We start from the raw sequence: 26,795 nt of genomic DNA on the forward strand, positions 1-26,795 counted from the left end.
GTTTCCCTTTTCAGAAGAAAAATACTTAAATTTAATCAAAACAAGTGATCAAGATATTTCCTCTTACACACTTTACCCCCCAAAACAATCATACCAAATTGACAACATTAGAGAGACTTCTTTTTTAATAATATGGCAAATACACAGAGGTGCATTCATGTCTTCAATCACATAGGCACTGCAGTCTATGTACAATACAGTACATAGAAGTCGATCATAAATTACAAGCGATACCAAAAATAAATGGATACCAGGGAGGCTCTGAGCCCTGAGAAGTAGGATGGTAGCCATTGATTTTGGAGTCACATTAGAATTTCAAGCAGGCCACAACCCTGTCTGTGGATACTGACTTATGATCAGTCCAGTCTGTGACGCTCATACGCCACTCTGCTTATTTAAATGAATATAAAGACAAAAAAGGTAAATGAACAATTTCTGAGTAACGGCGACTTTAACCAATGTCGCATCTAAAACACGTTTATCTATCTTCCTTATCCACAGCCGAGAGTTGAGTCATTTTGGTCAGCGGAGGAGCTCCTCCTATGTGTCGGCGTCGATCCTGTGAGCTGTGAAGGGGGGGAGAACAACAAGTAGAGGAAACATATTATGCTGGTGGCAGAAAGTAAATCTCAGTGGATTTTAGGAGAAAGCAGAGATAAAATGTTCTGGGATGTGTTGCATCAAATACGTCTACAAAGACTCAGAGCTGAAGGAAAATCCCCCTGCTGCCAGAAACATCTAGAACACGGGCCGGGGAGGAAGTTCAAAATAATATATACGATCTATGAAATCCTTAACCTGCCCTGAAACGCACCAAATATCACAGCAGATAGGAGCAAGAAGACAACACATCCCCACACAAGGTAGCCACTGTGCTGTACAGTAGATAAAGGGACTCACATTGCTTTGGTATCCTGAGTGGCTCAGAGTCTCCTGACAGGACTTGATGCATGACTCCACGGAACTGATACAGCACCTTTAGGCTCTTCTCCTCCCCCACACAGGGGTCGTAGAAGCCAGGGAGTCCAGACTGGAGAAAAAAACATCACATCACTAAATCACCGTACAGCAAGTTGAGGACATAAATCTGTTACACATCATACTGACAAATCTGCTTCGGTTTTGGAAAATCTTGCCCTGGATCAATGTTCTCACCTTTGTGGCCTCAGTGAGGATGAGTTTGGAGTCCTTCACCAGACACTGCAGGGGCACGGTCACGTCAATGACCTTTGCCCTTTCGTGTCTTCTACTGTTGTCTGTAACAAACTTGCCGTACCAGGCGTTGAGGATGATGAGACCTGATTGAGGAGGAAGCATAGAGAATTTTTGACCATCCTCACACCACTATATATTATTGTATATAACATTATATCTGTACAGGCGAAAAGTGCCTGTCTAAATTCCACAGATACTCCCTTCTCTCTCTAAGCAGTACCCAAGGTCAGGTTATAGATAGAGGACCGACCAACAGTACATCGTAGTGTCTACGCTCAGCGACTTTCATATCTAACTCAGATGCACCAGACAGAGAGACACCAACTCCAACTCTCACCAACTTCAACTCTTTTGTGTATTTAGACCAGTGGTAAGACGTAAGGACTCAATGTGATTTAGGATGTGAACACCTACATGTAACATAGAGAGTGACAGCAATTCTAGCGTTTCATGGATGTGCTGTTAGAATGGGTGACGCAAGTAGAGGGAGATATACTGGGATGCTGTGGGAGACATCTTCAGATTTGGGGGGGGGGGGGGGGGGGGGGGGGGGTGACAATTGCTTATGTTACTCTGTTGGCATTTGTATATTGCTCCACCTTCTGGTCTCCTTGATGCATCAAGTCTACATTAAAACCTTCTGCATAAGACATCAGCTGCTGCCCGAGTTCTCCTTTCAGCAGCTTCCAGGAAACTTCCATAACATAGAGGATAGTTTTATAAAACTGGGAATTTCATGGATTAACTTCTTTATTTTACTTGGATTCAAAATGCTAATTATTCACCAACAGATAAAACAGAGCCTGGTTTTTGGATGAACTGATATCAAGTCCCCACATTGATCAGAGAACAGTTTTAATCAAGTGTCGCCACAGTTTATAACAGAACCAGTGTAATTTGAGACCTATTAGTTAAAAGCCTTTGTAAGTTCATAAAACAAAAATTTAGAACAATTAATTTTAATTGCAAGCTGCATTAACGATAACATAACCATTTCACATCAGTACTTCTATCTTAGTGAGGACACTAACATTTACTAGCCCCCGTACCCTAACCATCAAAACTAAATGCCTTGCCCTAACCCTGATTCTAACCTAATTCTAAGCCTTAAACCAAGTCTTAACCCTCAAACAATTGAGGACCGGCCAAAATGTCCTCACTCCTTAAGGTCTATGCTCAAAATGGTCCTCACAAATATAGAAGTACAAGTACACACACACACAGCTATTAATTGTTCATTTAAAAGTGTTAAGTCTAGGGGACCTCTGATGACACTAAAATCAAAGCAACCTCTACTGTCACAGGTGTCATACGCCAAATTATCCCTTGCCAAACTCCCCTAGGTGAAAATTATACTGTCTGCTGAGAGGCAACTAAAACGCCCCGGTAACCACCCGTCGAAAAATGGAAACTGGAGGATCATTAAAAAAAAATCCACCGAGATCTATTATTCTATCAACTGTTTTAATCCTGATTAAAAATCTGCCCATATCTCCACAAAAATCCACCTGAATATTATCAGTGTCCACAAAGCACGTCTGCTATGGACAGTGCATTGAAATCCGGTCAAACAGGACTCACCGGGGAAATAAAAACAAAAAGGCAACTTCCTCTGCTAGCGATGGGAAAGGAGTCTATTGCCAATTACCTTATTACCCGTGTTTTAAAAAAACCTGCATATACCCGTTAATTTAGTTGTAAAAGAGATATAAGAGAATCAAACTGTTTCATAACCTGATGTAAAACATAAGCTCATCCGTTAAATATGACTGATCTTACCCATTCTGGACTCCTCAGTTTCAATTATCCTGCGCACCGACTCCTGCATGAGCAAGACCTTAGGAGATGAGAAAGGGACAGAGAGGAAGACAAAAACAATCAGATTTCATATGGATCATATGGATTAAACAAATGAAATTCAATGAGACTTTGCATTTTATCTAATTCCATCTCAGCCCCTTCGTTTGAATGTCCTGGGATTTATAATGTTTCTTGAAAGTCAACAGCAAATACCTGCATCTCTTATCTAACACTAAACCACAATCTAGGATTATCACCAGAGCTGCAATTCAGCCTGTAAAACACTCACTGCTGCTTCTGCCTCCTGTTTTTTTCTGGCGATATTAGAGGCCGAGCTCTCCCGGTGCTTCTCCAAGTCTCTGTTGAGTTCGAAGATAAATGGAGATATAAAAATGAACTCGTAAAATCCAGCCATAATAATACATGCGGTGCTACTTCCAATAACATTTCTTGCATGAATCAACCGACTTAAAGTGAAGGTTTCTTACTCCTCCTTCTGGGCCCGCACATAAGGCCGAATAACAAGCCGCTGGATGGCGAGGTAGAAAACCAATGGTCCAACTGTGGCGTAAAATACAGCACTCGGCAGGAGCTGGTCGGTCAGGTGAATCGGGAAGAAGTACGTCTGGCTGGCTCTGTTTAGTCTGCGGGCAGAGAGCTGGTTTCAGTATTTATAATCTTACCGGCTGCTAAAAGTGGTCACTCTGTGTAATGTTCGGGATTTTTGGGCTGAAAATAAATGACATCATCAGGCAAGATCACACATTCAAAATATTATTAAACTTTTGTATTGTCTCAGCTACGTAGAGCTATCTGCCTTAAACTGAAAATGCCATCAATTGAAAATACACACTCTCAGATAGACAGTGAACTGTTTGTATCAAAGAGCATTTATCTTGAGATAGCCTGGATATACACATCCTTATAAACATCATATCAGAGCACTACATAGCATCTGAATGGGTCCAATCCTGTGTGTACATCCTCAAAGATGCCTCCCCCCCAACACAGACACAACTTGTATCTGAATGGCTTATTATCTTGTGTCTTAATTCTCATGGGCGCCATGGCATCAGCGATATGAGGAAAAAAACCCTCTGGAATCTACACCAAACAGGAAAATGGGAGCAAAGAGCCACACTTACTTGATCTTGAGGGAGACACCTTGAGGCACTCCCACACTGACGGTGGCCCCCAGGACGCTGTGTCGACTGATCTTCCTCTCAATACCGTACTCTACCACGGTGCCGAAGAAACCTGATCTGCAACACAAAGACGTGGCCGCTGCCTCTTTACCTGCACTCTAGAGTGGAATTGACTTTGAGCCAGTTTTCTTACTGGAACGCACAACTCACTATGATAACAGATTCACCAAAACATATATATCATTGTGACCTACATTCAGGTCTTGATATTGCACAATATACAATGACAGCATACTTTACGGAGCCCTTAATCTTCGTCTGATCGTCATCTTGGAACTTGTACTGGTAGCTCATCATCATAAAAGTTTGAGGAATGCCAATCTGCAGAGACAAAAAGCAAATGTTCAGACACGACCCTGACAAGCGTGTGTTGATTTAATGGCGTCTTGGCCACTAAAGTTAAATAGAACTGCTGGCTGTTAACCTGCACTGCGAGGGTGAAATGGCTGCTCTTGGTGTCCCTGACGATGCTGGTGTTCATAGAGGACTGGATCCCCCATCGCCACTGCAGGTAGCCCATAGTGTTCTTATCTAGGTGACGGGCCAGAACCGTGGTGACCCCGGGACGCACGCCTCGAGATGAAAACTGCAGGCCGCACTGAGCCGTCACAAAGCTAAGAGAAAAGAGGACAAATAAAATAATGCTTCATGATGTGGTTAAAAAAAATACACAACTTTTGTCTGGCACTTCAAAAACCTACCATCGAGGCGTCAAGTTTCGGAATATCTTCATCCCTAAGAGAGGTCCGTGGGTGTCTCCAGCACCTAACTCTACCTGCGTCACACAAATGAAAAAGGTTTAAATTGTCAGTGCATGTTGTACCACACAGGCAGACAGATGAAGAGGAGGAAACAGGGAGTGTGACACAAAATCTGTCCCAGTTTGCCATCATATGAAATTACAAATGGAGCATGTGTGGTGCCCAGGGAGAATGCAGCGTACCTCTCCCCAGCCCTTAGCCGAGGTGACTCTTCTCAAGGCCAAGTTAATGTTGCCACCTCCATTTCCATTGTGGGTTGACAGGGAGCCGGACAAAACGGCTGTGTCTTTTGTAGTGAGAGGAGCCTGCGGGAGGACATATAAAACTTTCAGCTTTAACATGAAACACACATGGTTAACATCACTTAAAGACGTGTGAGGATTCTCTCATCACCTCTATGGATTGTGATATGTGCATCTTGTTGATTTCCACGTGTGGGACTCCCCCTCCGGCCTCATCCTCATAGTCCTCCTCATATCTGTCAAAGAGGTCCGTGGCATCGATACCCACACTAATCGTTCCCTGTGAATAATAAGTGCAGGAATGAATACCAAGTTAATTAACAATGTACGTAATACGAACAAGATTCTAAATGACTTTTTTTCTACGTTAGGTTAAGTACGAGGCTTGTTATCTTCCCTGAACATACCTTTGGGTTGGTCCTTTGCTGAAGTCGTCTCTCTTCTCGCTCTATCTGAAGACGCTCATACTCTTCTCGGATCTCTGCAGGGGTTCTTTTCCTCTCCACCACCTGGAGCAAGAAGATATGATTTGAATGCAAAGCGAAAAAGGAGGATTGGCTGCTTCAGAGGTTGCAGATAAAAAGTAAGAGTAAGAGTAATTTCACAGGTATTTCATGCTCCAGAATGTTCTCCCTGTGTAAATATATATATAAAGTATAATATTTTGTTCTCTTGAACATTAAGGGCTTTAGATGAAGCAAAACACTGACTATTCCATGCAGGTTTGAGGAAGCGATGTCATGTAGGGACAGGGACTTCGTGAGGTAGGAATACCGGCTTCAAGTTAAGAGACATTTTGAAAAACATAGTGAGCATCAAACGCAAACTTAATATCACATTTGTATGCTCCATGTCGTCAACATGGTCCAAAGTCACATGATCAAAACAAACGTTTGAAAACTGAAATTTATAGATTTCCGTCAAGAGCATTCCAATCTACATAGATGTCTACATTAAAAAAAAAAACGACTAATTTGTCAAAACTGTCAAAAAGCTGCCAAACTTGAAATCTATTCTGAGTTCTGCATTGTGTGTTCATTTTGATGGACATGAGCTTTTTTCTTTTTTAAATCGTATGAGGCAAGTCTGTGGTTTTGAATACAGAACTCTGAGAGTGCACGTCACAGGTGTATCAGTACCCGTATATATAAGATCACTAATGCCACCTCTTTTTTATTCATAACATTTGTAACATAAGCTATTTGACTGATGATAATTACATCTATGAGTGGAGTTCTCTGACTGTTTTGTCTTTGCTGCTGTAATCTCTTTTTGACAAGCGATCTATCACAGGACACATTTGAAAGAGCCTTTAAAATGCAGCGTCTGAACAATACAGCCCCTGAAGTGAGACACAGCTATTACATATTTTGAGCCTAATAAATGGTGGACTATCGCCACAATAGCCATTGTTTTACTTGCAAGTGGTAGCTTGTTAATTAATTATCAGCAACTACAGTCAGAAATGAACTTACCTCCCATCCTTCAACATCGAGTCCTCGCTTGCCATAGATATCATAGATAGCTCGTGACTGTGGATCACGGAGCACTAGAAACAGAGAAAATCCACCATTAATATCCACAAATAATTTAGTTCAGGTCTCTAAATACTTTAATTAAGATCATATCATAAGCTTCATGTGTTGCTGCATCTGCATGATGTCTCCAAATGTTGCTCACCTTCATAAGCTTCATGTACGAGGTTAAACAGCTGTTCTGCCTGTCGCTTTAGGTCAGGGTCCCGGTGTTTGTCTGGATGATAGAGCATGCATAATCGCCTGTACGCTACCTTCAGCTCATCCTGTGTTGCCTGAAGCCAAATATTGAAAAGGTGTGAGAGAGAAACCTTGCAGGAAAACTTCAAAAACACAAACACAGGAGTAAACAAAAACACAGCGTGATGTTGCTACAGGTGAACTCAGGCACTCGGCTACTAGCAACTTAATTTACAGATCACGTAACATTTCAATGAAAAAACTCTACCAGCTCTGCTTTAACACCCGGCAGGGTTTTGAGGACTTGTCACGAACAATCTAGATAGAGAGTTGCAGATGTTGCTTTGATTTAATAGGTAATAAATTAGTTAGGGTGAGACAGACTACAGTGCAAAAAAGCCCTAATCATATCTATGTTGACTGGGGTGACATAGTTTGAGTATGTGTTCACATGTATGTAATGAAGTCTTTTACCAAACCCAACAGAATAGATGTTTTTTTTCAAGGCATAGAAACCATAACATATTTTGTGTTTTCCTGCATTAATGAAAAAGTGAGGGTAACCCTGAGTGAGTTACATATCCTGTTGTTTTTTATTTAGTTTCTTAAGTGTGTAGAAGGAAATACAATCACTGCAAAACATTAACCTAAATCTTCAAGGGCCAATACCAGTGCTTCTTTATATTTCTCAAACTTACTAAGTACTGGTTTAGCAGGATACCTAGATTAGTGCACGTGTCACAATTCACGACAAATGAATGAATTAAAACAAGTGTGTAAAAGTGTGAAGAATGTGAATATGTTGTTTACTTATTTGAAATTGGGTGGATTAAACTTTTTTTCCTAGCATGGTTGAATGAAAGTATGATTTAGCTTCACTTCAGACTTATAATATTTCTCGTATAAACTTGACAAGTTAGTTAAACTTTAGTCAGCGGGCAGCACATCGTGTCATTGATTTGCGTAAAAGTCACAGCACATGGTGACAGCATAATCTGCTTGCACGGTGAAAGCTTTTAGGACAGTAGCAGCACCAGCGTGTCCCGAGTCCGATGGATCACACACAAACTGAAAGTGACAGTCAGTTGATTAGCATTAGCTGCTAACTGCAGCCGGACCGAGGTCGCAGCCGATCAGTCAGTTGTCTGGTTGTCTCGCAAAGTACCGACCGAGGAGTCACACAGCACACAAGCCAATGTCGAGGGTCACAAGCTAGCCACCTAGCTGCCGTTAAATCAGATCACACGAGCCGCGGATCGGCAGGAGCCGGCGAAAGCTCCCGGAGTCTGAGCCAAATGCTCCCGCACACACATCTGCTCAGATCCCGGCGTCTTACTGTACCTCTCTCCGGACGTTTAGCAAAGAGTAGTAATCATCACTGCCGAGCTCATCCTCGTCCAAGGAAGACGCCATGTTTACACCTGGTCATTTCTTCTTCGTGTCATTTACGTCAGCCCAAACACTTGGACGCACCCTCTGTCGCCCCCGTGCGTCGCGGATGAATTACAACACCCAGACTGTGTTTACATTCTTTATTGTGCGTGTGTCTTTTTACCTGAAACTTTTAATGATCAAAACTTTTATTTTCACCGTTAGCGATGTTATAATAAATTGTACATACACACTAATATTGTGTATAAATATAAAAATAAATATTGAAGTGATGTTTTTATATTGAAGCCATACAACAGTTTTATTTAACTAATTAAATGTTTCCTCAATTTGAATTTGTGTTTATTTATTTATTTATTTTTTTTACATTTCTATGTTACTTCATTTTCAGTTTATAGGTAAACAAATAATTAAGTGTTGTATGAATTATATGTCAGTAAATTAATTTAGCTTATTTACCTGATTCAAGATTAGACAAAATTTATGGTCATTCCAAAACATGGGGTACATGAGAGGGAACCAAACTAAGTTCTGAGGTCCCGGTAAGCAGCGATGAAATAGAACACTAGAATCTAAAAAACTAAGCATTAGCAGCAAATAAATCCATACAATGACATAAAAACAATAAAACAAAGGGATATATTCTCTACTTCCTGTCCACACATGAGATAATCAGGACCACGGGTTGAGGAAACCACTTCCCTACATTAGGTCTTTCATTAGTTTCATTATTACTTTCTCTGTGATGACACCGAGCCGTTGACTGTACCAGGCGCACAAGCAGCAGAGGAGCTGTCCTTTCAGCACCACCACCTCCAACTATACACAGTGCGTTTCTGCACCGGTGGCCACCAGCCTGTTAACACCGGGTGAAGGCTGTCCTTAAGTGCTGCAGTTGACACAAGTGCCAAAAGCAAAGTCTATGAAGCACAGTGATCTGTAATTAAATTGCCTGCAGTCATTTAACGCAGCCGCACTATTCTCAAGCCTACATAACTGCACCATTATGGTAGGTGTTTGAGACTTGATGGCACAATGGGCAGAATTAAAGCGATTGCATCCCCAGAACTGGTCGTAACATCGACAGAACTGTTTAGATGGACTCCACCAAAAGCTCCCATCGTCCACGTCTCCTGGAAAAACCCCTGCAGCCTTCAGTGTGGTGCTGATATCTGAAATCAGACAGACGTGTTTACAAGGGAACAAACTAGTCCACAGTTTTAGAAAATGTAATCTGACATTTGGACACTTGATTGACAGACTGTGCAGACTGTTACTACAGTTTGATATGCCTCAAACGTTTTGTTGTTTGTTTTTTCAATGGGCAATTTGTACCCAGGAGTCTCTGGGAAAGTAAAGAATAAACTAAACTTAAACTTAAAATCAAGACATGCAAAAATGTATGCTTATTTGTTGTTATAGATGATTATGTAAAACATTTTTATTACAATCCTTATATCATTCATTAAAAATAACACAAACATGTTCATTGCCATCTTGTGGTCATTTAGTGTCTCTTTGAGGTCATGGGGTCACCTCAGTCAGAGTGACTGTTTAAATCCCATAAAGAATAGTTAAAAAACAAAAACGCAAAAAAAAAAACCCACAATGAAATGAATAATGACCACAAAGTGATGCTGAATGACCACAAAAAGGCACAAATTGACCACAAAGAAAGACAAAATGCCCACAGAGACACAAAATGGCTGCAAAGTGATGCAAAGGAGACACAAATTGGCCACAAAGAGACACATAATGACCACAAAGAGACAGAAAATGACTGGAGAGAGGCAGAAACAGACACAAAATGACCACAAAGATACAGAGAATAACCTCAAAGACCGACAAAATAACCACAAAGGAACAGGAAATGATTGTAAACCATGTGTTTGTGTTGTTTTTACTTTAGGGGTCCCCCATAGGTGGAGTATAGCAGGGGGCCTTTTACCTGTGTGCACCCATGGGCTTTCTAATAATAGACAAACATTGAATAATCACAAATAAATTAGTTTTAATTGAAGATAAAAGCTGCAGTCTCCCCTGGTGATGACGGAGTTTTTTCTTTTTAATAAAACAACATGTCACCATGTTTAAACATGAGCGTCACATCAGACCTGCAGCGCCTCTGAGCTCCATGTTCAGGTGAGGGGAGATGTGTTTGTGTTGTTTTTAGTCTTCTCCAGTCTGGGGGGTCCTACAAAAGAGGGGGAAGGTATGGGGGGGGGGGGGGGGGGGGGGGCTTTCACCTATCTGCACCCAGGGCCCTCTCATAATCTGTCTGTCACTCAGGGATGGACAAACATTTAATGAAATAGTTCTAATTGAGGTTAAAGGCTGCAGCCTCACCGGGTGATGATGAAGTTGCTTCTTTTTAATATAACAACATGTCACCATCTTTAAACATGAGCGTCACATCAGATCTGCAGTGCCTCTGAGCTCCTTTATGTTGACTGTTATAAAAACATGAAGACTAGAGGAGACAGCGTTAAGGTGAGGGGAGATGTGCTTGTGCTGTTTTTCTGTCTTCTCCAGTCTGTAGGGTCCTAGAGGGGGAAAGTATGGGGGGTCTCATAACCCAAAACCTGTCGTATGTCACTCAGAGATGGACAAACATTGAATGAATTAGTTTTCATTGAGGATAAAGGCTGACGGTGAAATAGAGACGGGAGATGTGTTTGTGCGTTTTTTTGTCGGGGGTCTTACATAGGAGGGGGAAGGTATGGGGGGCTTTCACCTTTCTGCACCCAGGGCCGTCTCATAATCTGTTTTATGTCATTAAGGGATGGACAAACCTTTAATTAATTTGTTTAATTGAGGAGAAAGGTTGACGTTGAGATATAGAGACGGTGTTAAGGTGAGGGGAGATGTGTTTGTGTTGTTTTTAGTCTTTTCCAGTCTGGGGGTCAGGGGAAAGGTACGGGGGTCTTTCACCTTTCTGCACCCAGGGCTGTCTCAGCATCTGTCTCATCATCTGTCTCATCATGTCTCTCAGGGCTGGACAAACCTTTAATGGACCAGTTCCAGTCACTAGTCTCACCTGGTGATGATGAAGTTGTTTCTTTTTTAGTCAGAACAACACGTCACCATGTTGAGCATCACAACCAGACCTGCAGCGCCTCTGAGCTGCTTCATATTCACCGTAATAAAAACAGAAAGAACCGAGTAGACGGTGTAAATGTGAGGGGGGTGTGTGGGGGGGGTCGGTGTTATTCAGCCCCTCTGTCACTCACCTGCTCTCAGCCAATGGTAAGTTCTCCTCGGTCGGACCGACTCGCCGCCCGCTCCTCCGGTCCCTCCTCGTGCTGTCCTCGCCGTGCACGCGCGTGGTACCCACGGTCGTGAGGAGGAGGAGGATGTTGCGCGTGAAGGGGAAATGGCTGCCGAAAACAAGCCGGAAGGTAAGAGGAATATAATGGGATTATTTCACTAGTATCACCGCCGTCGTGGGGCTTTTCCGGAGCGGTCGCATCCCGGCGCGGGGACGAGGCAAGCTTGGCGGGGAGCGGAGGGTTTTTTTCGGCGGAGAACGGCTCCGCTATCCCGCTCCGAACAGGCGGCTAAAACGTGGAGACATCACCTAGCCGGCTAATATTAGCTTGCTTTCTAGCCCCGGCTACTATTCCCGGTGTAGCCCCCCGCGCGGTGAACGCTCCAACACGGGCACGAACAGCCCGGACAGTCCGCCTGGTGACAACAAAAAGTACCGCGTTGGTTCCGCTCGGGGTCGTTGTCAAACCGGGAGAAAATCCAAGGAGTTAACAACAAGGCTAAGTTAATGACAACATGTCAGCGGCAACTTCTTCCCCTCGTTACCCGGCTTCAACGCAGGCTGGCTCGGGTTAGTTTCTGTGTCAGCGCGGCTCCTCTCTGCGGTTTAGTTTTTTTTTTTTTTGGGGGGGAATCATTCAAACAAAACATGTCTTGCCTGTAAAATCGCAGTGTTTAGTTTTTATTTTAGTTTTATTCCCCCCTCGTTCACTTCAAGTCTTTAGACAATAATATGGAGGCAGAAGTGATGTGTTGTGTTTCTTTATTTTTGTTTGTTTTCCAATGTGTTTCCGATGAGAATCAACACAACTTGTGTCCTGAAATGAAAATGCCATCACAGCAGAAGAAGCAGGGAGGATGTTAGAGTATTTTTTAATTTTTTTTATTTACCAGCCTTGCCCATTACACTACTTTACTCACAGGGACGAAATGATTTTTTAAATTCCTAACCCTCCTCATCCTATTTCTTACGGCTCACTAACTCAAAATGAAATGCATTAGACTCACTCATTTCCTTTTTAGTGGGGTGTTTTACTGCGGAGCATATGCATAGGAGATCTGTTCTCATTCAGATACAGTCCCCTGGAATATTTGGGTGAGGAATTAAACACAACGTCTATATGAAGTAAAAAAAAAATGGAGATAAGATAAAACACATCAGCTCTAAAGGGGAATGTTTTACTGGGTTTAAACCATTTGGGCTGGATTGGTTTTATTTGAGAAGGATGGAAATTTCAGCTGATTAAAAACCGAAAGCATATATTTCAGCAGTGCTGCGTTTTTAAATGTTGAACTTTTATGTGGCAGAATGATGGGGCAGCTTCCCTTCGAAACTTGTTGTCTCTTTTAAAAAAAATGATTTATATTATGGCTCAAGCAGAAGACTCACACCCCAGTCTTTAAAATTGGCTGCAGACTGAAATGAGAAAGAGACGAGCACTAAAATAAAAAAAAGGATTTCTCCATCAATCGTTAGGGCCAGATGTTTCCGAGCTGTTCGTAATGTTTTGTGGCAGGCTTCAAATTTGAACAGACTTCTGTCGGAGTTTAGTGTCAGTAACCTCAAACACAAATTCCTTTTGATGCAGAATTACTTTAATGCCTCAAATGAGTGTAAACAAAGTACCTGCTTCCATATGAGGGGAGAAGATAAAACGCTGGGATTTCAGTTGTTTGGATGTCAGTGTGCCAACCACTAAACCCAGTCCCACCAGGGGGTGGTATTGAGCTGCTCAAAGCACACTTAGTGTATACGAGGGATCAGTCTGTGGCTATGACAAAAAAATGAAGACATCTGGTTTTATGATAGTAATGACTTCACTGTGGTGTATAGGCCTAATGTATTCATCTACATAGCTGAACTTAACAAATAGTCTCCAGTTGTTCATCTTGATTGGCGTCCAACACAGGCAGCGCTCACTGAAAACCCTGACGTGAAAGTCCCCTTGCTGAGCAGGTTAAGTTATTTTCAGTGTTCCTGTGAGGCCGGTCAGTGGAAAAAGGAGGAGGAGGAGGAGAGGGAGGAAGAGGAGCATAGAGAGAAAGCGAGAGGGTCATATCTTAATGTAAATGTAATGCCGCCTCATGCAAACCTGCCCCTTAAAGCGTTTACGTAGAAACTCTCACGCTGAATCTTTTCTCCTGGATCCAGTTTTTTCTTACTTTTGGCCGTTCATTAATGTAGAACAGGCTTTTTCAACGTACATCACTGTTACAGTTTTTACATGACATGCTGGCGGATGTCAGGAGAGCACAGAGAGAGCTGAACAGTGCTTCTTAACCTTTTGTCCTTGTGGTATATGCAGGCAGTGCCGATCTCTTAGTTGTTTGGCAGGTCTTATGATGGCCCATAACAACTGAGGGTTACATCTTGGCATTCAACCCAGGGGCCAGGGCCTAGTCTCATTCAGCGGTGTAATGTTTTCATCCTGGGGTAATTCTCTACAGCCTAACTGATTGTCAGGGTCCTCGGGGGTCCTTTTTTTTCCTCCTTCACACTCATAAACAGCACAGAGGGTCCAATACTTTAACTACGAGGCCTGGAGGCCACAGAAGAGACAGGCCTGATATGTCTTAGCCGGAGACTGCTCTGGATAAAACTACAGCCAATTGTCTTGAATCCACCAGAGCAGAGACTCATTCAAACATTGCTGTGCAAGAGCCAAATGTGAGAAATGAAGAAGCACCTTTGTAAACACAAGCAAGCACACACTTATTGTGGCGTCGGGACTTAAAAGAAAACATTGTAAACATTAAAAGTTTTAAGCATTTTCACTCTGGAGTTGGATCTCTAAACTGTCAGTGTGTCACATAAGCTATATAAGTCTAAAGCAGTTGGAGCAACAGACACAATCAACAAAGGCTGCTTTTTGGAAAACGTGAATCCAGCCTCACTCTCTCAGCTGCGCCGCGAGTCATATTTCTTCTCTTTATTTTCAAGTGGGTGCAGTTTAAAAAAGTTTCATGATGTTATCATTTCACTCAAAGTTCAGGGTGAAGCGGCAGCGAAACATCAAGTAAGCACGCAGTCAGCCATTAACTTACAAAAGTGCTTGTGCAGCAATGGTGTAAATGTTTCTCCGCTGTTTTGTAAAGAAGGATGAATTTAACCTCCGCGTGATGTCGGACGACTCACTTTGCTCTCGCAGTTTTGTGTTGAATCAGGCATTACGTTTTTTCTTTTCGTTTTTTTTTTTTTCTTCTCCAACCATTTAATTGAATCAGTGAAGTGTGGATGGATGGGACCCGGGTTCGGTCTGTGGTTCCTGGGACGAATCACTCCTAATGCCTGCCTGTAATAGACCTTTACCGACTGCTTTGCACGGCCACATGATTGATTGTATTGATTAATCCGCTTTACCGGTGATGCAATAGGGAGTATTATTGACCCTCATCAAAGCCTCACTGACCCTTATTATCGTCCTTGCTTCGCGTGGGCCTAAGAATAGAAAAATAGACAAAACTCACTCTTTTTAAATAGACAATCGGCAAAATGATTCACTGTGATTCTTCATCATCATCATTATTATTATTATTGTTGTTGTTGTTATTATTATTAGTATCATATATTGTCCAAGAGCTCTTGTGTGTTTTTAAATGTATTTCAATATACTGTCTAGCCTCTGTTGATACTGCTTGCATGGGGAGTTTGCTTAGTAATCACAGACTGGCAGAATGCTTCTTTTCCTCGATTTTCTCTACTTTTCTCTTTGCCTCCTGAAGGACTGAAGAAAGTTCGTAATCCGGATCGAATGTACAGATCAGCAGTGTGTTATGCTGGCCATGGTCCACCTAAGAGTATCAGTGATGACACAGAGATGAACAGTAAGAGTCAGTTATTAATACTGCATTGCCGCTCCAAGAAGCCACTAGCTGGCCAATCTATTATTCATTCATCGATTCATTTATTTACTTCTTGATTTCATCCGTACCCATGCTGCCCCCCCCCCCTTCTCCTTCTTTTATTCTCCTCCAACACAACACCCCCTCCGGCTGCTCTGTTGATTGAAGTGTCTGCTTTACGGGATCACGCTGTCAATAGCTGAAGTGCTGTTGTTAACTAAGAGTGATTGTTTCAGGTTAAGGCCAGGGGATCAGGACCTGAGCGGACCCTCGGAGAGAAAGCTTACACTTTGAGCCATCAATTATGGCCCTGTACTTGCCTCTCCCCGCTTCTCTTCAACCTTTTTTGTGATGGGTGAAGAGAAAAAAAATCAACCAAAGTGTGCACTGTGCAGTATGACTTGAAAACGTTGCAAAATCAATTTGTGTTTGGCCGAAAAATATTTACACGGCGCTGAAAAATTTGTATCCTGTGATATTTTCTTCCTTCAAATGGATTAATCTTTGCCCCTGCTTCCCCTCTCATTACATTTGTGCGCCACGAGATCTGTGGACCAGGGGCAAAGAACAAAGACAGCACAACATCATAGCTGAGGTTTTTTTTTCTTATGACTTGTAAAAACCAGCTTCTGTGGGCGCAACTGCTTCGCTGCCCTGACAAGTCTGTGCACAAGTGCTATTTTCATGGCCAAAACAAATCAGTCAGAAATGTAGGCCAAAGTCCTGATGTTATCTGTGGGTGAGTTTCCCTTCATTCCTCCTCAGAGGATGTGTCTGAATTTTTAGCCCCTGTCTTCACCCATTGAAAATACTGTCCTCTGTGAAGCAGATTGTTTCTCAGCAGAAAGGAGCCCGTTCACTGTTAATGAATACACCAGTCTCTTCACTGCTGGAAGACTCTGTTGATCGAGACTAGAGACTGGGTAATTAAGTGTGCTCATGTATTGTCATTTCTAAATAGAGCATCTGAAATCACCCTCAGACCCTTTTTTTAGGCTCGTCACTCGATATCTGTAACTGGGTGAGCTCGGCTGCACCGAATTTTCTTGGTATTTTTTTTAACAGCGAATGTTTTTGAGAGATTTAATGGCAGGGGACTGCTTGTGCAGATCTATGAAACAGCGACTCAGCCTGTAACAGGGACATTGTTGATAGACTTTTGCGTTGCCCCCTCATGTGTGACAGCTGTGACTGACAATACGTTTTGCCAGTCTTGCTATTTTCCTTCATGTTATTGCGTGATATTACAGTATCCTGCACCCATGTCAGACACCCTGTTTAATGCATTCAGCCCCGAGGTTTTTTTTCTCCCCCTGCCTCACCAGGACACTCCAGCAGAGTAGAGCAGCTCAAACAGGCAGGTAAACCATTGATCTGAGTAATCGTCTGAGTAATTGTGGGAGTAGTTATGATACAGAAAGAAGGGCTTTGTTTGTGTGCATGTGTAGGCAAGAGCGAGAAAGTGAAAGAGAGCAAGAGAGAGGCAAGGAGAGAGAGAGAGAGAGACCTCACCTCTGCTCTCCTTGAGATGGGATTTTTATGGATGGGTGAGCTTGGTGAGGGCTGAGAACACATAAAGAGTCATTTTCAGTTTGTTGCAGGCAGTTAACCGTGTGTGCATGTTTGTTGAACTTCCAGTAATAGGCCCGGGCTTTCTATTTTTTTTTTTTTTCTTCAGCTGTTTGACTTTTTGACAGTCTTCCCTTATTATACTATATTACACATAGTGTGTCTAGCGCATAGCCACTGAGGGAATGTAAACAATGTAATTGTAAACAATGAAAGCTGCCACGCTGCAGATGTTGCATCTCGTTTGGTCGCAGCACAATCGCATAAGCAATGATGTCCATTGAGATTTAGTGTAAATTCAAATCTATCACATGCACTCAGACTCTTTCTTCCTTTCCCACTGGGTGAAAAAACAACACATAATTTTGCATCTTTTGAAACAGCTGGTGTGTGTGTGTGTGTGTGTGTGTGTGTGTGTGTGTGTGTGTGTGTGTGTGTGTGTGTGTGTGTGTGTGTGTGTGTGTGTGTGTGTGTGTGTGTGTGTGTGTGTGTGTGTGTGTGTGTGTGTGTGTGTGTGTGTGTGTTGCAGGCCAAACGCTCATTCTAGATGCTACTGCAACAAGCAATGCAATGTTCTCTTTGTTGTAGTTCGTTGTAACATAGCAACGCCATGGTGAAATTCAGCAGACAGTATTTTTTTTAACGCTTGTGGGCGGCTAGTAATTTCCCCGTATGTGAGAGTGTTATCGAACAGGCTATAGGCCAAATGATAAAGATAATTGGTTTCCCAGTCCTAAACTAACACAGGCTATATAGTAAGTCTACATACTGCTCTCCGTGTCCCCATCTAGAGCCATCAGGCTGTGAGGAGAGCGGCCCCTGGACTATAGGCCAATCACAGTTATTACTACCAGGGAAATATGACACTGCCTAAATTGTCCTCTGTTGTAGCGAAGCTCACTTCAGGATCTCCCACAAGAAGGAGGCTACAGACTTTGGTCTAATTCAGGATCAACAATTCTCCTTTTTATATAAGGTATAAAATCTAGGAAGAATCTGCCAAGGCCCAACAGTCCCTGTAGGAAACCAAATTTTATATTCAATAAATCCTAATTTCGTGAATACCAGTCCACTAAACATGCCAGATTTGTTTCCATCCAAATCCATAAATTATTCGCTGAGATATCAACAAAGAAGTTTAAGAACATCAACCAAAATTGACTGGCACAGACAAACAGACAGATAAACGCAGACGAAATCGTAACCTCCTGGCAGAGGGAATGATTCAGATACTCATGACCTGTTGAAGTGTCTTGAAATGTGAGATGTTGGACTATGATATAAAACAGAAAAAGTGACACAATCGAACAACTGTCACAGAAAAAAAGACTCAAAAGTTTTCCTCTCCATGTGTCAGAGTATCTGGAATGAGTTCTGTATTAGGGATTAAAATTTGTTATGATATATATATATATATATATATATAAAAAGTGTGAATGGAGCTTCGATGTCACGACCGCAGATGATTAGTGATGTTATGAAGAGTTTTGGCTCTTAGCTGAATCACAGGAAAGTGTCCTAACCTGAAGGCAACAGGGGCAGTATCCCATTAGTGTAAATGTCACTGCAGTAGCTTCCCGCAGGTTAACCCCCCTCCTTTACTTTTCCTTTCTCTTCTTCATCTTCTTCTTCTTCTTCCACGCCTCACAACCAGATTCATCACTGTTTATTGACAGCTTGTCATCACTTGACCACTGCACCTTGGCTCTCTGAATTAATCTCTGCTTCACATTTTAACCACATTGTGTTTTTTGTTGTCTCATTGTCTACATTTTGTTTTCAACTGTCAACATGCAACTGTATAAGCTTTAGGTTCAGTCTGTCACTGGACTGGATTGACATCTTGCCTGCTATAGATCATTATAAATACTGTATAACCCATTCCACGCCCTCCGAATATAGATTGTTTCAATTCAGACGCTTGACATATTTCTCATCATGTCTCAGCCTCTCACTGACTGTATATATATTTTTTTACATGCATCATAATGTAGAAAGTGCATGTAAGTAGGATGTGTAATATTTCTCTGTGCATGCTGTGAATTAATGTCATTTTGTCTTAAATCTTTCTTCCTTTCCTTCTATTGTCGAAGTTTTTCTGTATATGCATGTTTTGTGTGCACAAAGAAAGACGATGGCTTTTCTTTCAAATCCCCTGCTAGTGATGAAAGCACAATGATAAAATAACAAGTGATGTTTCTACAGTTTCTGTCCGTCTCACTCTGACTATAAAAGTGTTATTCTGTCCGTATAAAACAGGGATTAAATGATCAAAATATCGGTTACTTCTGCTAATGAGTTAGTTGCAGGGGGTGTTTAAGGATGACAGCGCATCACCAGGTTAAACAATGCTGCTGCTGCCGCCTATTCTTTCTTTGAACAGCCTCAGCGTTGGCAGTTAAAATAAAGATACAGTATTTGACGCTGCATTAAGAAATATGCAAAACAGTTAATTCTCACAAGATGTCAATGTGACAGATTTATTCCTGTCGTTAGTCTCTGCATCGAGAAGAGCTCCTCTGCAAATGAAAGGGTTTTTTTTGTGCTGTCTTCCTGCTGCATCATTCACTACCACTGATAAGTTGTTAACTAGTTGCTTGGCTACGGTTTATGTGCAGCAGATGGGGTGTGTTTTTTTTTTTCTTTACGGTAGCATAAAATTTCACACCCTAGTTGATGAAATATGTCTGAGCTAAGATCTTTTGGCTAACCATGCTAATTCTGGAGATAAGATTTTTCTTTTGGTCCAGCCCAGTGAGTGGATCAGGGGCCTGATTCAGTTTCACAGCGCTTCTTTACCGAGCGGAGGTGAGAGCCAAATGTTTATCCACAGGACTGTTAGCTCGTCTGTGATTCACCTCCCACGTGTTTCAGGTATAGCTCCAAAAGTGCAGATAGTGTTACACTGCTCCTCATATCCTTAAGCCATATTAGCCACTAAACTGTTGTGGAAAAAACGTTGGCATTCAGACTGTTACTTTGGATATGCACCGCCAGCAGCGTTTTGTTGAATGATCTATAGCCAAAACATTAGCTTGCAATTTCTCCACAATGTGGGCACAGATTAAAAAGAAAAACTGTCACTCCCAGAGCGCTCTGAGACAGAGAGGGAAGAGAGAGGGTTTTGCGTTCAGGGCTCAGATATTGATTAAAGATTTGTTTTTGTCAGCCTTTCCAGTCTCGTGACCCTCGCTCCCGTCTCTAGGGTGGGGCTGGAGCAAGCTAGCATGACAGATACCCTTAAATTCAGCCCAAGTGTTTGCTTAGCAGCCAGGATCAGTGATAATCCAAACATCAGCGCACAGAAATATATATATCTTCATACACGTTCGACAGAGGGTGATGAGAATTAGGAAGGCACGTGCCACTGTTCAGAACACGAATGGCAACATGAAAGCTGCAGACCTGTAGCCTCTGCACTAAAAAGAGCTCCTCTCCCTCTTTAGCCTTTTGGATGTGAGCTTGCTCATCAAGACCCAGAATGTAATTGGCTCCAGTGTGCCAGCTCAGCTCAGCTCATCCTCTCATATAACATGCTCTGGTATCAGCCTGTCTTGCACTTTTAGTGTTTTACAATCAAATAGTAGTTTTCTGTGTATCCCTTTCTTGGCTAATGTACACACAGTCATTAAGGCTGCTGTTTAGACTCCAAAGTAAATATTAAAACTTACAGGGGAAAGCAGTGGAAATGCAAAAGAAGCAGAGTTCCCTTCAAGCTTTGATCCATTAACATTTTCAAAGCCAAATTTTTGTCGGTAATTTGTTGTTTATACACTGATCTTCTCAGACAATTAGATCATGAAGAAGTTGTCTATAATCTATTAATGTATTCCAAATCTGGCATACAAGGTATTCCCCCGTGGGCCGTTTTCAGCTCATGCACATAGAGTATATGTGGATTTCCATGCCACAGTGGACAAATTAGCAAGCAGCACTTTGTTGTGGATGCTCATGGTTCCTCCTTCTCATCTGTGGAAATGTCTGGTGGAAGGAACCGAAGGCATATGGTAGCTGAAATATTATTACTGTGGATAAATGGCAGCTGAAAGTTGGAGTTATGAGAGTGTAATGCAGCAGAAAAGAAACCTCTGCGCTCGACGGTTACAGTGAGTTTGCTTTTGCGTCCCACGAGAGCCTGGTAAGAAACGTTCTTATGTAAACAAGGCCCCTCTCATGTTAGACAAGGGTTCCCAGATTAGAGACGGCCAACACTCAACATCTGAATAACAAGTGTCACATCTAAAACACATGGTTTATTTAACACCACGAGCATAGTGGACGATTTGAAACACGACAGTAGTTAGCCTGTTTTACAAAGAAATGCAGGCGCTCGTATTTGAGATGGATAAAACCTAGAACTTCATTAGATAGAGCTCTGTCTACTGTGCTTCGTCCATTACAACAACAGTAATGCTGCAAATGTCGTGCACAGTTTAACATGAATATACTGCGCACATCCAGATATCTTAGCAGTATTTTACAGGTTAAATCATGAGATATACCCTGATTACATTAAATATTTGGCTGCAAATGCTTTGCAGTCAATTTACAGTATGTGTGGAATCCTTGATCCATGGACATTAACAGATACTTGGCTTGTTCCCTGGTGCTGCTCTGCCAGACTTGTCCTGCAGCCATATTCATTTCTTGCTGGTTCTGGGGGCTTGTTGCCTTCAGACTGGATCTTCAGAAAGAGGAGCAGATGCTTAGGTGGATTGAGGTCTAGTGACTGACTTGGCCAGTCAAGAACATTTCATAGTTTGGCCGTAATAAATCTGTATGGCTGCTCTAGAAATAAGGGACTGTGAGTGCAAGTGGGGACCATGAAACACTGAAAGACAGCACTTTAAGACTTGAGGCAAAGGCTATCTGAGGTGAAAGGGAACGGTGCATGTTCGTTTGTAGTCGGGTCCTTTGATTTGGCGCATCTACACAGTCAGAAGCTGGAACTGTACCCATGTCCTGTTTGCTGCAGTTAACTCAGTCAAACCAGAGCAAAGAGACAAAATGCATATATGACCAATCTTTTTTTACAAATCTTGCAAATCTAAAGAATAAGATACTCCCAAAAAGTCCAGACATTGTCAGAGAGCCATTAAGTTTTCTACAGTATCAAAGTAATCCACTGATACTTGTCTTAGTTCGTCCATAGGAGCATTGCATGAATAGATAATTCAGCTGACAACTATTAGCTGCAGAAATTCAGGTTTTCATTGAAAACGCCTGAATTAGAGCTTTGACCATTATATACACTCACATAACTTTAACTGGCTGATTTAAAATCAGTTTATCAGGTTATAAAACATGGAAGAAACGCCCCTTGTAAAAGTAATATCATGCAAAAAGGGCAAGTGAAATATTATAGGCTTCGACAGAAAAATATTCCCCAGAACATGTCCAGTGGAAAAGATTCCAGTAATGTCTTCAATATATATTAGGTTGTTATGAGAATGTCCTCATTAACAGGCTTAAGACTTCTCGCATCATTTAACGTAGTTACATGCACATTAGTAATCTGATCACACCCTATTTATTTGATTTTAGAAGTGTTTACGTAAGGTTAAAGGATTAAGAGAAACCCAGTTAACACATGAGTCCTGCAGGGTTTACAGGTTGCTCTGCCGCTTGGGGGGTTGTTAGCTGACAAATACAAGACCAGGATTTCAAAGTAAAATGCAGTCATGTGGTAGTTGTTTCACCTTTCATGTGCACAGCATACTTAACTGAGATGTGTTTTGCATAATTCAGGGTTCCGTGGCACAGAGAGTTGTAAAGCCGGCAACACTTTGCACAGAGACATGTTGTGCAATGACCGGTGTAATTATAAGGTTGTGAAATGATTAAAACCAAGCGAGAGACTACAGTTTTCATTCTATTTGTCAGGAGCCTCGATGTTTCATGTTCATCTCAGCCCCAGTATTTTAGCCTGCTGGCAGATTGAGCAGGCGAATCCTCCTGCGGTAGATTTCGATCCCGACTCTCTTGGCGATAAAATCCTCAACATGCTTGAGACATATTCCAATCTAGCCCTGTCAGCTGTTGATGGTGTCACAGGAGGCGGTGCCAGGGGGCAGCACTGAATCCTGAATAATCCGCACAGAGACAGACATATGTGTCTGCTTCTGCTGCTACTGCAAAGAGGGGATTCTTCAGATCACATGTCGTAGGATGGGAGATGGACAAAACTTTGTTCTGACCCACGCTGTATCCGAGTGTGGATCGAGTGCGATTTTTCCCATTTTGGAGTGGGCTTCAGTTTTCTGCTCCTCTTGACCCTTTTATTGGACGATAATGAAAGTTTGGCTGTGCATCAAAATGAGACTACAGCTTCTTGATTAGTTTCCTTTTGAATAACAAAAAGTCCCCTTGTACAAAAAACCAGCCTCCTTCTGTCTGTGCTGGCTCTCTGATAATTCAGCTGCAGCATGCTTTCTAGTTCTGACAGTGAAAGCGCTCTGGTACCGAGGAGCAGATGCTGTATGTGATTCTTAATTGGGCATAGCGGATGATTACAGATACCTGTGCAGCTGATATAAAACAGAGTGTACACGCAGAATTATAGGTACAGATGGAAATGGTAAATACTACACATCTACCCGTGCGTTCCTCTGGGAGCGATGATGTGCCACCTCGCGCGTTATACCGTGGAGCGACTGTGTTCACTGAGGTTTCTGGGCAGTGGCACTCTGTTCCCGCTGTGACGTACATCAAGCTACAAGCATCTTCTTATATCCTCATGATCATTATTTGTATTGGCTTTTAAAGTGGTGTTTCTCTGCGGTTGAACTTTTTCTTTCTTTTCCTACAATCAACCAGTGACATCACCTCCCCCAGGGATCCATAGTCAGCACTCATATTCAAGCTTTTTACTCTCTCTCCCTTTTACTCACCCATTTCCCCCCCTCTAGTATCCAAACCTGCACTTGTATAAATATGAAAGAATGTGCCTCGTTCTATGATATTTGGTTTTTAGCTTTAGTTTATTTCCCAGCTAAATTGCATTGCATAAATGCAGCATTTTGCATCACCTCCCGCGAATCTATTTACATTAAATCCACACACATTAAAACTGAATAACAGATTCATTTGCACATGCTGGAACATTTACCTGGATTTACTAACTACGTGCAATATTTGCGGGGCTTGATTTACAGCTTGTAGATGCATTACAAGTGCGGCATATACAAAAAGATTAAAGGTTCACAGTGGGTGTGATGGGGGGGGGGGGGGGGGGACAACCTAAACTTTATTGGCAGCTACGGTGAAAAAGAGAAGCTCATATTCTTGGCAGGCTTCGTCTGGATGATGCACAAGCTAAAATATTTCCTCAATGACACAATCTGACACAAGTCTTTCCACCCTCTGTTATGAACCATACATCTTTTCCACACTGACTTTTTTTCCATGTTGATGCACCTGAGATTGTGTTTTTTTTTCACTAGCACTGTCTTCGACCTCCCAGTGATTGACAATCACAGACTTTTCTGCTTTTGCAGTCATTGTTACCGATAAAATGTTGTATGAGAATTACTAGGATTATGTCCACGTAAGCCTATATCTCCTGTTCTATTAAAGCTGTAATAGGGTTCTTCATGATATTATAAATTCAACACGTCCTGGTCTTCCTAAACAAGTATAGTTTGTTCACACATCATCCATCTCCATATTTTACCTGGAAGAAAGCACTGGAATTAATTTAACATTTGAATGCATTCATGCATGATTGTGTCTTTAACCCCTACTGTTTTACAATACTCGTGAACTGATTGTGAAATCTAAATTATGGATTGAGCGACATGCATTATGATGTAAGCATTGGGCCTGGTAATTGTAATTATTTCCCTTATTAATATACCACATTCTGGCGTGCAGCGCACAGGCCCCCTTACTAAGTCCCCATACGCTGTAAAATCACTCAAGGGTGTTTATTGTGTCTAAATAATGAATAGACACAGCCTTTACAAGTTGACAGTGAAAAATTTCTGGCGAACTCCCCTGATACGATGCATTTCACAGTAAAATAATTTAGCCAAGCACAAAATAAAATGCAGGCAGTCCTCTCTTATTTCTTAAATGAATTTCCTAATTCGGTTTGAGATAGTTATGTTAGAGTGAGCGTTTTGTGACAGAGAGACTGACGGCCTGATAAGGAGGGAGACGAGTCAACAAGGTATAGAGCCTGTGCTAAATATCCTGTTTTGCGTTGCTCTTGTTGCAGATGAACATGGACATTTGAAAATATACCTGCCCAAGAAGCTGCTTGAATGTCTACCAAAATGCACCTCGCTGCCAAAGGAGAGACACCGGTGGAACACTAATGAGGTAAGGCTACTGCTCTTTAGCATACCACTTTCTTCTCAATCCATCTCTTTACAAAGGTGCCAGTCTAAAAGACACCCTATTCTCCAAGGCCCTTTTCAGATTTGTAAGACGTGTGAACTCTCTTCAAAGCAACGCGACGCCTTTTCCATGAGTTTCCTCAATCTAAAAGAAATATACCCCTAGAAAAATATACCCTCTTAACTCACATAGGCCAAGCGTTTAAACATTTCACATTATACCAGTGAAGATATTTTATGTTTACTTTATTCTCTGGTATTTTCCCTTCAGCTTACACATGACGGGGAATATCAGGATTGTTATAACTGTATTAAATATACTTTTTATATTTAGATTTCTCTTTAGATTCCATTTGTATTATGTTTTAAAATTTGTAGTGCAACTCATGAAATAATCCTTGGAATATCACCTTTGCTGTAATTTAGGTGAACTTATTAATATTGATGCAAAGCTTCCTCTGATCTTTTTTGTCTTTGGTCGCTGCATCTCAAAATCTCTAACGTAGAGAATTCACTGCCTGCACGGATAGCCTGATGTTTAATTGTGACACAGCGCGTTCTCTGGTCAAATACGGGGAACAAACCACAAAACAGACGAAACATTCTCTCCCTCTCTCCTCGTGTTTGAACTGAGACAGTTGAGAAATGTCTCTCATCTCCTAGTTTGTGTTTACTGTGGATTTTCCAGTGCTCATTCTCTGCAAGGAAAACCCCGTCTGGCATTAATCAAAGGTTGATATCGTTCTCTCGTTGAGTCTCGTTCACAAGACTCCTGCTCTGTTTGGCAAGCATCACAAGGGCCTCGCGATGTAAACAGGTTTTTAGCGTTGGTGCTGTGAAAGCATGAGGTGTCTTTCATTTCATATTTGCATCACATTAAGATGAGACACAACTTATCCATCGTCAAATCAAACCCGATAATCGTTTTCTTGCTTTGACAGGTTGTCACAGATCTGGTCATTTTCATTTCCCTTTTACCTGAAGTACAGACATTTAAATTATTTTTTTATTAGATACGTAATCAGGCATTTGTCTTGTTTGATGTTTATGCTGTTTATAAAGGGACAATATTAGAGTCTCCTGAGAAAGCTGCATTAGTTTTGCTGTCTGAATCTTAATCTGCTATAGACTTGTGATTAGTTCACCTGCATGCTATTTTGCCAAATTTTTAATCTTAAAGCAAAACAAAAAAATATTGTTTTCTCTTTATGAAGTCACAAGGCCAAGATAAAATATGTAATTTCTGAAAAAAGGATTTATTTAAGCTGTTTGCTGCCTTTTTAAACAATATTCACGATAAGGGTTATCGCAGCAGAGCACGACAGATATATCAGTTGGCCGATAATATCAGCCAATATGAGACTTCCACAGATGTATCAGTATCAGCCTTTATGTTGCAGAGATGTGCCAGTATAAAAGCCTTTATTCTACAGAATAAACTATACAA

At 41.7% G+C, this 26,795-nt stretch overlaps 2 protein-coding genes across 12 annotated transcripts in view; one reads left to right on the top strand and one right to left on the bottom strand.

Moving 5' to 3' along the window:
* Positions 1-107: 107 nt before the first annotated feature.
* On the bottom strand, positions 108-8,424 carry dnajc11a (DnaJ (Hsp40) homolog, subfamily C, member 11a). Its single transcript, XM_034590945.1, has 16 exons — positions 8,280-8,424; positions 6,904-7,033; positions 6,699-6,772; positions 5,631-5,732; positions 5,375-5,503; positions 5,164-5,286; positions 4,922-4,995; positions 4,645-4,834; positions 4,456-4,541; positions 4,161-4,277; positions 3,504-3,659; positions 3,305-3,374; positions 2,995-3,052; positions 1,156-1,298; positions 901-1,030; positions 108-566 (listed from the first exon to the last, which is right to left on the bottom strand). Exons 1-16 carry the CDS (start codon positions 8,349-8,351, stop codon positions 541-543), a joined length of 1,680 nt encoding a protein of 559 aa, XP_034446836.1. The 5' UTR covers positions 8,352-8,424; the 3' UTR covers positions 108-540.
* Positions 8,425-11,592: 3,168 nt separating this feature from the next.
* Positions 11,593-26,795, top strand: part of camta1a (calmodulin binding transcription activator 1a) — a 281,924-nt gene continuing 266,721 nt past the window's right edge. For 6 of the 11 annotated variants that reach the window (XM_034591544.1, XM_034591545.1, XM_034591546.1 and 3 more), the window contains exons 1-3: positions 11,594-11,728; positions 15,321-15,422; positions 25,228-25,331. In XM_034591544.1, coding sequence (XP_034447435.1) covers positions 11,704-11,728; positions 15,321-15,422; positions 25,228-25,331 — 231 coding nt within the window. In that variant the 5' untranslated portion in view covers positions 11,594-11,703. Of the gene's footprint in view, positions 11,729-15,320; positions 15,423-25,227; positions 25,332-26,795 lie in introns of all 11 variants that reach the window. The other 5 variants (XM_034591547.1, XM_034591548.1, XM_034591552.1 and 2 more) reach the window with 3 other exon arrangements.

The sequence above is a fragment of the Hippoglossus hippoglossus genome, chromosome 7 (genome assembly GCF_009819705.1).
Source record: "Hippoglossus hippoglossus isolate fHipHip1 chromosome 7, fHipHip1.pri, whole genome shotgun sequence".
NCBI lineage: Eukaryota > Metazoa > Chordata > Actinopteri > Pleuronectiformes > Pleuronectidae > Hippoglossus > Hippoglossus hippoglossus.